General features: G+C 43.9%; 1 protein-coding gene across 1 annotated transcript; it reads right to left on the minus strand.

Moving 5' to 3' along the window:
• Positions 1 to 173: 173 nt before the first annotated feature.
• On the minus strand, positions 174 to 4,872 carry vps28 (VPS28 subunit of ESCRT-I). The gene is made up of 10 exons (XM_041883955.2): positions 4,803 to 4,872; positions 4,117 to 4,184; positions 3,421 to 3,449; positions 3,228 to 3,265; positions 3,043 to 3,132; positions 2,770 to 2,875; positions 2,462 to 2,563; positions 1,952 to 2,005; positions 1,565 to 1,656; positions 174 to 1,323 (listed from the first exon to the last, which is right to left on the minus strand). The coding sequence occupies exons 2-10, from the start codon at positions 4,154 to 4,156 to the stop codon at positions 1,203 to 1,205; spliced, it is 672 nt and encodes a 223-aa protein (XP_041739889.1). The 5' UTR covers positions 4,157 to 4,184; positions 4,803 to 4,872; the 3' UTR covers positions 174 to 1,202.
• Positions 4,873 to 12,829: the final 7,957 nt, after the last annotated feature.

Genomic DNA, 12,829 nt, shown 5'->3' on the forward strand with positions numbered 1-12,829 from the left:
GACGCATCTTTTAATGCTGAACGCGTTAAGACTGCTTTTAAAGGAGCCGTATTCTTTCTTTTCTGAACCGAGGAGCCTCATCAAGATGTCCAAGATACAAAGCAAAACGTGCAATGAATAACCATAGAATTCACACATAAATGTTAAAGCATGATAAAAGGCAGACACCAAAGTTGGAGGTAGATTTTTATTTCTACAAATGTTGTTACATGCTTTTATAAATTCTAAGTTGCATTATTTACAATGATAAATCTTAATAAATATGCTCTCCCAAAATATAATTGAGGGGTGAAACACATTTAGTCAGCATCCCAAAAGGAAGAGGGAATTCTATGAATCCACCTGTCTCCATTGCCCACCTGATGTGGCCAAACCCTCACATCTAAAGAAAAGCTGAATTACGCACATTAACTGAAGTAGTAGTACTATTATATTTTTACTCATATCAAATTAGAAAAACAAAGTCATAGATAACAGCCACATTTCCTTCATCAGAGTGTTTCAACATAATCATCAATAAGGGTGCATTACATACAACCTAACCACCTGTTACAACTGGAGTTAAAGTAATAACCAGGAATAACCTCTACACAAGTTATTGGACTGTCTCGGAGTGCAGATGGGGAACAGAAACATACTGGATTTCACCAAAAATTGCAGTTTGTTCTTTTCTAAATGTTATTCCATCACTTGTCAAGGGATTATCCATCCCTTATCAAGCCAACCAAACATCTTAAACCATCTCAGGTCACTTTTTAAAAACATGTTTTATGTATCGTCTTCTGCTAAACTGACTTATTAAGGGATCAGACTCACTGGGCCTTGTGTTGATATGTCAAACCCAGTAGTAAACATAGTTCTATGTAGATTCAAGAATGCAGGCTGATATGAGCAGCCTTAACACAGTGCACCGTCACTCAGGCTGGAGAACTACAACTCAACAAGGCATCCAACTGAACAGGAGGAGCACCCCACTGGACAAAGCCACAGCATTGGATGCTGCCAAGAGTCTAGGTCAGAGTTCAAAAGGAGAAGACAGACAGGTACTGTACCAGAGATGGGAGGAACAAAGATACTATTCAATGGAATAATACAAAGCACAAACAGGGGAGATGACATCGGAGACGTGTAGAGAGGAGAGGAGGAAAGGGTAGTACAATGATATAAGAAAGGTGACAACAGTCCTGGATGATGTGGGTAGATTAGGAGGAGTGTAAGAAGCGGTTGAAGGCATTGTAGGCTGACTCCAGGTCAAACAGCATCTGGCGAACCTGGGAGTCGTCCAGCTCATCAGAGGCTGACATGCTGCTGAGAGTGGTCAACCTACAGAGGAGAACAAGCAACCCTTTACCTTCTGAATTACTATACTATTTTAGTGTTAAGTCTACTTTGTCATTCTTAGACAACAAGGGCTGGTTTCCCGGACACAGATTTAGACTAGTCCTAGTCTAAAGAGCATGGTCAATGAGGATTCTCCATTGAAAGTGCTTCTTAGTCTAAGACTAGGCTTAACCTGTGTCAGGGAAACCAGCCTTAAATGTGTGTAAGTGAGGTATATCTTTACCAGAGGCTGACTTTGTCCTTGGCCTCATTGTCTGGGGGCATGTTGCTCATTCTGTTCATGGTCTCAATTAGCTCTTTCAGGTCTGGTTGGATCTGAACAATTCAAACCAATAAATCAGACAATCAAACATAGGGCCTGGTGTTGTTCCTAACCACTTTACCTGACAGGTTATATGGCTGCGTTTACACAGGCAGCCCAATTCTGATCAGATCAGATCTTTTGCCAACTAATGGTGTTTTGACCAATCAGATCTTTTGCCAATAAATGGACAAAAATATTCAAACTGGGCTATGTAGACTATAAATAGGGAACCTGAGATTTTCCCAGCCCTAATTATAGGTGATATGTTGATGTTCATTGTCATTTGTCTCAGTCCGATCTATTTACCTCATCCATGGCCCGGATCTCCAGACGTAGCTTGTCCATCACAGTGATAAAGAGCTGGGGATAAGAGAGGAGAAACAGAGAGGCCAATAAATGTTTCACTGACTATTTCACTGTCTGTCAGCAACCTGAAATTTACTGCAGCACAAGCATACTCTTTAAAACGGGTGGTCCTATCAGTCCGAGCTTATGAAATAGTTTGAGCGTTATATGTCCTATGATGCCAGCATATCAAGTAGTTCCTCTCTGTTCAGCGGCCCTGTTGGATCTTGGCAGGATTGATGTGGGATGCAATTTGCTGTGGCACTTAAGGGTGCAGCAACAGTGTTCTGGGACGAGTCAGAGAATGATTCAAATTAAGAAAATGACTTCATGCTGAAACAGAACGCACTTTATTATTCAATCGATATGGGGCCGCAAAGGCTTCAATGTTGGCCAAAAGCCCAAAGTGAACCCTGGGATTTAAATCACTCAGTCAGTGTTTAATGTCATGGGCATGGCGAAGAGACCTACCGATACAATATCTGCAATGCAGCGATTCAGGTTGCCCTTGTCATCCTTGATGGTGATTGGTCGATCCTCCTTGATTCGCTCCATAGCTAGCGGACAGTCAAGCTAATATAAAAGAGAAGGGAGAGGAGAACAATATATGACAAACCAATTTACTCATATTCAGACATTGTTCTATAGCTCAGCAGCCAGCAGAGTTGCCTAAAGCACGTACACATCTGGGATCAGCCACTATACATTACATTGAATGGATTACATCTATCTGCAAAACCGGCACTCTACTCAAAGCAGTGTGACTGATATAAACTCACTCTGTACTTCCTGCAAAAGTCATCGATAGAACCCACGTCAGATCCCTGGACCTGTTTGAAAGCAGCCTTGTATTGCACCAGTAGCCTGGAGCAAGCAGCCGTGTACCTGACGGAAACACAGAGTAATCAATCTCAAAACAGATTCTCATACTCTAATTTTGAAACAATCTCATACATATACAAACAAGATTTTCTAACACACACACACCTTTATTTACAGTCTATGACACATACACACACATGCGTACAAAACCAATGAGAGTGTAAACTCACTCATTAGGGGTCACACAGTCTTTGATGTAAGCTTTCTCCAGGGCCTGAAGTGTCTTCACCACAGCAAACAGCTCTGCCATGTTGTCAAACCTTGATTAATACAAGAACAATGCTCAATTTTAACATTTCACCTTCATGGATTGTGAAAAGCTTACATCATTAATTTACAGTCAATGTTCACTTACTTCTCTCTTTCTCTTGCATTCTTGTACAATTTTACTTCCTAAAAAACAGACAAAACTGCATTATTTCTTCTTTCTGATAAAATGCAGGTACAAAAAGCAGGTAACAGCAGCCAAATGAAAGATCTAAAAGAGCTCCACCAAATCTGCCATAAGAAGCAATTATGCAAACCCTACAAAACTTCACCCCACTTACCTCATACAATTCAGGTTTATTGGCAGGAGCTATAATGAAGAGAAATATTAAGGCATAACAGTCACAGATGCTTTATAAGAAGAGCAAATCTCTGATGATCATGTCTACAAAAAAGCCTGCTGTGCATCTGTGACTGTTTTAGGGCAAACTTAAAGTTCCAATGCAGCAGTTTTTATCTCAATATCAAATAATTTATGGGTAACAATTAAGTACCTAGCAATTAGCTCACTAGCAAAGAGCAATTTACAAGCAATGATTTTGCTAGGACTGTCTGGGAGTGGTCTGAGTGGGGAGGGAAAAACAGAAAAATTGCTGTTACTGGCAGAGTTTTGGAACCATTTCTTATTCATCTATTAACTAATTTACTCACCAGGCAGGCCAAAATTCCATCCCACCAAAACAGGCAGAAATTTCAGGAGGTCTTTTCAAACAGCTCTTACACTAAAAGTGCATTATCATAATTTTCACAGTATTATTCCAACCTCAGTGTGGAAATATATATAAAACACAGGAAAATCACGTTTCTGACTGCACTAGGCCTTCAATATATAATAATATAAGCCATTTCACAGACGTTTTTATACAAAGCGACTAAGTCATGTGTGCATACATTTTACGTATGGGTGGTCCCAGGAATCGAATCCACTACCCTGGCATTACAAGCTCCATCATCTGAGCTACAAAGGACCAACTTACCCCCTCCCATACCTCCCGTGACAGCTACTCCGTGAAACATGGTGACTGCTGCTGTCTCACAACTTGATCTATTAAAGGTAATACATGTTACAGATGTATTTCAAATGCTTTAGCTATAAACAGTGTTGACAGCTAGGAAGGGCAGACAATCCAATAGCTAAGAGTTGGAGGATGACACTTCAGTAAGTGAACAACCGCCAATTAAAATACCTATCAAAGTGAATTCATTGACTAAACTGTGGCTGTAACGTTACAGATCTGCCATGTTTGCTAGCTAGTTAGCTAGCTACTGTCACTAGATAGCGAAGAGAGAAGTAATGCAGGAAGACCTCTCTTGGCTAGCAAACACGTAATGTAGCTTAGCTAGCAAACTACATGTTGCTAAATGAGTGGCGAATTCATCTAATTATAGATATTGGCAAGGGCCATGACAAGATAAATAGATATCAACAACATCCCAAAGTGATGAGATCATTTATGAAAAATAAGCTAGCTAAATAGCTAACGTTAGCATTTCCTTAGTGATTTATTTAGCCTAAACAAACACTTAAGGACACATTATATTGGCTGGATAAGTGAGGACAATTCACAATACACTGCTGGTACGGCGATTCAAATAGTATACACATGTTATTCGACCAATATCTGAATAATAAATCAACATTTGCTAAAAATATTCCACTCACCCCCTTGGCAAACTGACGTGACAGTGTAAACCGTTTACAGTCTATGTATGGTGTAAACACACCCCTCGCGGAACCAAAGGACCCACAGACGTCAAAACATAAGGTGCCCTTCTCTGCCTCACTTAAAGTCAGATCATTTGAAATAAGTATTAAAATACAAACAAGACTATTTAGAAACTTGTCACCACTTGACGAAATGTAGCTATATTAAAATTATATTTTCTACTGATATTTTCATAAAGTGAGTGAGAGGAGTTTTATAAGAACTATCTGGCGCGCGAAACTATAGCTTTGGTAGGTAAAAAAGCAAATTAGATAACATATATTTTATTTTGTTGATGATCACAAGTTTACTGGAGAACGGAGACCAAGTAGAGACTTTCGGACAAGGTGGATAATTGTATAATATAAGGCAGTTTATTCAGAGGTAAAGATATCTGTAAATAGCGTGCACGGACCCGTTCGTCAATCTCGTAGGGAGATATCTGAGAGAGAGCCCCTAAACATTGTGTGCTGACATTTTATACAATAAAATGAAGTAGGTTGAATCTAGCAGTTCTGATCTTCTGATTGGTCCTGATGAGTTGGGCGAGGTCACCTCCAGGCTAGTGTCACTGTTGCATTGGCTGTTGAGTCGGGTTCTCTGTCTTCAGATGTTCAGCCTAAGAGAAGGGGATTTTTGTGTGTGTGTGTGTGTGTGTATGTGTGTGTGTGTGTGTGTGTGTATGTGTGTGTATGTGTGTGTGTGTGTGTGTGTGTGTGTGTGTATGTGTGTGTGTGTGTGGGGGGGTGTGTGTGTGTGTCCTCAGAGCAAGAACTCGTGAGTTGGAAGAACTGAGAGACCTATGGCGTGGGTGTTGTCCTTAGCCACCTGCTGATAAGGCTGACAAGATAGAAGTCTTTTGTGCATTGTATTGAATACAAAGGCCCAACACAAAATGGGTCATGCACAAGATTTTAGTCAGACCAAGCTATAACATTATATATTTACTACGACAAATCCCTCTCTTCACGTCTCCCCAGAGACGTGACCAAGTAACAGTAAAGAAGGAAAACTTAAGACGTGACACAAGCTAACAGTGTAATTGGCAAAATAGGGAAAACTTTATCAGAAGATAAAGTTTTGATTCCCCCTCTTCACGTCTCACAAGAGACGTGACATAAAGCTTAAATGCTGCAATTTGGCAAAATAGGGAAAACTTTATCAGAAGATAAAGTTTTAATTCCCCCTCTTCACGTCTCACAAGAGACGTGACACAAGCTTAATAGTGCAATTGGCAAAATAGGGAAAACTTTATCAGAAGATAAAGTTTTACATTCCCCCTCTTCACGTCTCACAAGAGACGTGACAAAAGCTTAAATGCTGCAATTGGCAAAATAGGGAAAACTTTATCAGAAGATAAAGTTTTACATTCCCCCTCTTCACGTCTCACAAGAGACGTGACAAAAAGCTTAAATGCTACAATTGGCAAAATAGGGAAAACTTTATCAGAAGATAAAGTTTTACATTCCCCCTCTTCACGTCTCACAAGAGACGTGACAAAAAGCTTAAATGCTATTCATCATCCAGATATCCTTGGTCAGCATCGTCAATAGCAAGCAAAGGAAACATCTGACCGTTATCTGCAGGATGCGGATCAATAGCGGTGGTTATAATCCTGGTTGTCAGCGTCCGTATGCATGGAATGCAACAGCATCCACAAAGCACTAGAATTGCAGCAAAAACAGAGATGGATACAAGTATAGAAGAAACTAGCGTTTTATATTTACCAAACGCATCCATCCAAGAGTCCCACATTGAAGTATCCACCCCTGAGTGGCTCTTCATTTTGCCATTAAGAGTTCGTAACCCTTCCAGGGCGACAGTCAAGCTGCCATCTGTGGCTGTATTGTTGGGAATAAAGGTACAACATTGTTCACCAAACATAGCACATACTCCTCCTTTTTCAGCCAGGAGCATGTCGACAGCAATACGATTTTGGAAAGCCATGAGAGAGGTCGCAGCCAACTGGCCATGTACCGCCTCAAAACCTTGTTGTGTCCAATTGCCTAATTTTTGAACATTAAAATGGACATAATTGATTCTGTCAACATTTTTATTAATCGTGCACCACCAGCAAAATGAAGATTCAAAACCTGCGGCTACTTGGTCAATCAATTTATACTCATCTGGTACCCCCTAGGGACCCCAATTGCATCAATGTAGGTTGGGTCCCCATGAGTAGGGCCCACAGCGCGCCTGGTCCTGGTAGGAATTAAGTCAGACACATGGGTCACCAGCTCCTGAACACCTGTTGGATACACAGAAATTGGTAGCAAAAGAGAGACTAGTGCACAGGTGCCTGTGGCATTTCCAGGCAGTCCATCAAACAGACGAACGCCTCCACACCACCACCAGACATCAGCCCTGGAAACAGGTTTAAACTCAGCATTAGGCGTATAGATAAACCGACACCATCCAACAGGTACCATACCCAACAATGGTAGACCTTTCGTGAGATTAACACAGGTAAAGTTAGCTCTAGCCACCTGATAGGAAAAAATTGGTTTCTTAGTTACTTTAGTAACCAAGGGATGAATTACGTCCCATAGTGTACAATTGGCGGAAGGGTTGTCATGTTTCATGACAGACAGGAAGCATTCTGGCGTAATGGCGGCAGGGATAATGCGAAGCAATGGCCGTGCCCCCATACAAACCACACAACTCTGATGAGTCACCCTTGCCGCTTCCTCAGTCAACAAGAGCCAGTTGTTAGAAAGGCCGGAGACACCTGTAGCGGTCAAGATTGCATCATCCAAAGTAGGTGGAGTGGTAACCATGGTAATTGGTCCCCATCTACCTCTACCTGTGGGTTTCACAATGTTTTTTCTATCGTCCTTAATTGTAGAAGTGGAAGGGTCAGGTGTTGATACAAAACAAACAATCAAGTTCCATTTAAAATAGTAAATATAAAATGGAGCCCTATTTCGACTATATGGACCGGTGTCCATATATGGAGCCAATATGAAATATTGGCAGCCCTCCCTCTGGCCTGGTGGGATAATTAACTTCAGGCCATTTTGTTCTTTGGCCAATGTAAGTCCCTTTCGCCATAATAAGACGTTCCGTCCTGTTGAATAACTTGACCAATCAGGACCTGTCTCGGCGACTAGGTTTTTCCAGGACCATTTATCCAAACCCCCAATGTCATGTACCAATGATATTGGACTTGCCATAACTTCCTGTTTTCATTCTGCCCAGTACTTTCCAACATTCCCCAAGGGACGGTGACAGTGGTGGTAGTATTTATAGGGATACATAGGGTGGTACTTCTAATTTGGTTGGTAGTACAGTTTTGGTCGCTATTTAAAACATGTCGTTTTCGTAAGGTATGGGTGTTTGTTCTGACGGTGGCGTGAGATGTGATATTATTAGGACTAGTGATATTAGTATGTGGATGTGCTGGTTGCTGTATTAGCCATGTGAAAGTTCCCATGGAAACTCCAGTGACTATAATGAAAATAACAAACAAGGGACCAGAGATACCCAGTCTCTCCCAGGGAGGTCTATGTCTCCTCCCAGGGCGAAGCCCTCCAGTCTCTGTTAATGAGAGTCTCCTCCACATTCTCACAGACTAGGAGCCTCTGTATTTGGTGCCGAATTTAGGGCGCTCAAGTCAGCCCTGACCTCAGTCAAAGTTCTGGAAGGAGTTGGTGCTGGTGTGCAATGTGTAAGGTGGTGCCAAGGTGCGCCCAATTTACCTTTGACCTGGACTGAGTGTGAAGTAACCTCCTTCACTTCGTACGGTCCAGTCCACCTGGGTTCTTGCCACTTTCTCTTGTGGACCTTAACCCTCACCCAGTCACCAACTTTTACCTTCAGCGGCGCCGGATCTCCCGTCAGCTCCCCCTCTTGGACCTTGTGAATCTGTTTGGAGAGAGCTGCAGAGAGTTCCGTTAGTTTTCTCACATATTCAGACATTACAATTTGTTGTACATCAAGGGCGGGCATATGACCTCCCTCCCTTGGTGGACCAGGCATGACTCTACCAGTCATAATCTCATGTGGAGAGAGATGGGTGCCTGCTCCTGGAGAGGCTCTCATGGCCATCAACGCCAGGGGCAGAGCTTCAACCCACGTCAACTTTGAACCTGCACATACCTTGGCTATCTTAGCCTTCAAAGTTTGATTGGCACGTTCCACGAGGCCCTGAGATTGCGGCCGGTACACAGACCCAAACTTGTGCACAATGCCGAACCTCTCCTCCACCTGTCTCAGGTGTTGGTTACTGAAATGGGACCCGTTGTCGGATCGGATTTGTCTTGGAACCCCATACCTTGGTATGAGTTCAGTCTGCAGCCACTTAATGACCGACCTGGCATCCTCACGTGCTGTTGGTATTGCCTCAACCCATTTGGAGAATCGATCTACCATTACCAATAAGTACCTTTTCCCATTAGTTACATTATCAGCCCCCATGTCAGTGTAATCTATGCTAATGTCCTGAAAACATGCATTAGGTACTGGGTATGAACCCATGGGTGTTTGGAAAGGTTTCTTTGGGTTGTGGCTGCCACAAATGCTGCACTCATCACAAAACAAGTCTGTCATGTCCTTAATGTGTGGGTGCCACCAAATATGGGAAACCTTCTGTAAAGTTTTGAGTTTCCCTTCATGGGTGGGCCCATGAGCCTCACGTATCAGCTCGGGACAGAGATTAGCTGGGGCCACCAACCTGCCGTCATGGCATCTCCAAAGTTCATCAGGTCCTTTGGTGGCTCCATTCTGTCCCCATACCGAGTGCTCATACGGGCCCGCTGTGAATTGTAGTTCCTTTATGTGTTGGTCTGTGAGTTCTGTTCTAGCTGGTTGAGTCTGCAGCACCATCTGTCTTGGAGTGTAGCCCCCAGCTTTCTTGGCTGCTTTGTCAGCTGCGTCATTTCCCTCGCTGACTTTGTTCTTGAGTTGCTGATGTCCTTTGCACTTCATGATGGCCACCTGCTCAGGTAGTGAGACTGCTTTTATCAGTCTCTCCATTTGTGCCTTGTGTTTGATCGGAAGGTTTCCTGTTGTGGTGAAGTTACGTCTGACCCATTGTGGTCCATCTGTATGGACTGCTCCATGAGCATATGCTGAGTCAGTGTAGATGTTCACAGTCTTTCCTTCAGCCTTTTCCAGGGCTTGAGTCAAACCAATGATCTCGGCTAGTTGGGCTGAGGCAGGTTGTGGGATGATGTCTGATTCCAGGGTCACGTGTGACCCGTCTGGAAGCTGCTGTACCACTGCATATGCTGCTATGTTCCCTTCTTCTCCTCTATAGCAGCATCCATCGGTGTACAACCATAGATCAGGATTGGTAAGGGGTTCGTTTCCCAAGTCTGGTCGCAGTTTCAGTTCCTGTGCCGCCCTCTCTTCGCAGGAGTGTGCCAACCCTTCTTCTGCATTGAGTGCGTCTGCCATGTTTTTGTCGGTGTTGACAAAAGTAATGTGTGATTGGGTGCATTTATTCTGGATTTTGTTCTTTCTTTCAGCGCTGAACGTGAATTCCTTGCTCATCAGATATGCTGCAACCCCATGGTGCGTATGGATTTCCAATTTGTGGCACATTACCAGGTGGGCGGTTTTTTCAATAGCTTTTGCCACTGCAGCCACGTACCTGGAACATGTTGTCTGACCTGCTTCAATATGGTCCAACTTAGAGGAATGATACATCAGTACTCTTCTCTCCCCCTCTTGTTTCTGAAAAAGGATGGAAGAAGTGAACCCCTCCTTTTCAGAAACATCAAGATGAAATTTGTTTTTGTAGTCGGGTGCTGTCAGAGCTGCTGCCACCGAGAGATCGGTTTTTAGGAGAGCAAATGCTGTTGATGCTTCAGGTGTCCAGGTAAGTGAGGAGTGTAAGTTTCTTGGTCCTGCTTCTCTCACTATTTCTCTCAGTGGTTCAGTCCTGGATGTGTAGTCAGGGATGTGGGTACGGCTGTACCCTGTCAACCCCAGGAAGGACAACATGCCTGACACTGTGATGGGACGTGGATGATGGAGTATGGAATCTCGGTGGGATTTCGAGAGACCAGCACCTTCTCCTGAGATTTCTCTGCCAAGGAAAAGGACAGTTCTGCGACAGGACTGGACTTTGCTCATTTTGACCTTGTAGCCTTTGACAGCCAAGAAGTCAAGTAGGGTTTTTGTCATTTGTAGACAGAGATCAGATGTGGGAGCCCCCAGCAAAAGGTCATCTACATATTGGATGAGTATCACTCCTTCAGGGATTTTCAATTCGGCCAGGTGTGTCTTTAGGATATGATTGAAGATTCCGGGAGAACACCTGTAACCCTGTGGAAGAACCGAATACGTATACTGTTGATGTTCATATGTGAAGGCAAAGAGAGGCTGTGAAGCCTCATCCAGTGGAATGCTGAAGAAGGCATTAGCCAGATCCACAACGGTGAAGTATTGGTGTTTTGGTGAGAGATTACTCAGTGTAATGTGAGGGTCAGGGACAGGTAGGTCAATGGGTGCAGTGACGTCGTTCACTGCTCGGAAGTCTTGTACCATCCGGTATGTTTCGCCTCCTGTTTTCAAGACTGGTAAGATTGGTGTGTTCCATGGAGACACAGTGCGATATATGACACGAGCTCCCAACAACCCATCTATGGTTGGTTTGATCCCCATGGTCTGTTCAGGTTTCAGACGGTACTGTGTTCGGTAGATAGGAATTTGATCAGGGTTGAGTAAGGTGATGGTGACTGGTGCCACCTGTAGTTGTCCAACATCAAATGGGGTGTGTGTCCATATGCCTTCATCAACGGTGGAAAGCAGTGCTTGTGATGAGGGGTGGTCTGTGTAAGGTTTACCATGGTGTCTTGGGAGAGTCAAACGTTCAGGAAGGCAATGTTCCTCTGTGTCAACTGTCATAAACCTCCACATGTTCTCAGTGGTGGCTTTGGTTATTCCTGGAGTTTGGGTGGGTTCCCACTGGAGTTTGGATGCTCTTCTGATCATAGGCCCAAGGCTCCTTGCCTCAAAACCGTGTCCAACTGCCAGTGTAACATGGGGAGCAGATTCTTCGCCCAGTAGGTACCAGGATTTCAAATGGGAAGGTAGGATAACCGGAGCAGCCACTCCTTCTTGTCCACACACTATGGTACAACATCTGATTGTTGGTGTCAGGTGCATCATGTTTTCATCCCAGTCATCGGTATATGGGTTGACATCATTGTCAGTCACATTAAGTGTACAGTGGATTTCAGCTTGAGGAGTCTTGTATGGGTGAAATGTGTAAATGAGTTGTCTCAGCTGGTTGAACTTGATTTGAACCTCAGGGGTTCCTTGGCCGGATTCGATGCACTTCAACCAGTATATTTCTTGGGTCAGGGAGAGCACTGGGGTTGGGATGATGGGTAGCATCAGCACCCTAACTGGATGAACTGGTGTGGAGGTAATGGGATCAATGGAAACCTCCACACCCTTTTCGGTAAGGTAGATTGAACATTTCAGTTTGCACAATAGGTCCCTTCCTAATAGGTTGATTGGACAGTTGGGACAATATAGGAATTGATGCTTCAAATTGGAAGGGCCCCATTGGAAGAGCAATGGTATGGTCTTGTTTTGTGCTTCGGGTGTTCCTGATACCCCCACCACCTGTATTGATTCCGAAGAGAGTGGTTGACGAGATCTTATGGCAGAGTACGTACATCCTGTATCTACCAAAAATTGGTGGGTAACTCCCTCCACTTCACACATGACAGTTGGTTCGGTGTGGAGTGGAAAATGCTGACCCCCATTCCCGTTCTGTGGTGGTGGGCAGCTTCAGGGCCAGGGAGGATATTCGTCTGACATGCCCTGGAAGGTAGGAGCTGGCTGCTGGTTAGGCTGTTGGTTTGGGTCTTGTTGTGGGTGGTTATATGCTGGTAGGGCAGCATGTGGCTGGTACATCGGTCTTGGGCCTCCTCTTGATCTGAAGGCATATCCTCTACCCCTGTTTGCCAGCCAGTGTAGTTGTTGCGGACTAGGTGGTAATGGACACCATCTGACAGAGTGGCCATAT

The sequence above is a fragment of the Coregonus clupeaformis genome, chromosome 8, assembly GCF_020615455.1.
Source record: "Coregonus clupeaformis isolate EN_2021a chromosome 8, ASM2061545v1, whole genome shotgun sequence".
Taxonomy (NCBI): Eukaryota; Metazoa; Chordata; class Actinopteri; order Salmoniformes; family Salmonidae; genus Coregonus; species Coregonus clupeaformis.

Excerpts from the sequence above, each read along its gene's own strand:
- vps28 (XM_041883955.2), bottom strand. The coding sequence starts at position 4,156 with ATGTTTCACGGAGTAGCTGTCACGGGAGGTATGGGAGGGG. Across the intron at positions 2,876-3,042 it reads GACTGTGTGACCCCTAATGA|GTACACGGCTGCTTGCTCCA; the intron begins GTGAGTTTACAC and ends TGTTTCCGTCAG. Across the intron at positions 2,564-2,769 it reads ACTTTTGCAGGAAGTACAGA|CTTGACTGTCCGCTAGCTAT; the intron begins GTGAGTTTATAT and ends CTTTTATATTAG.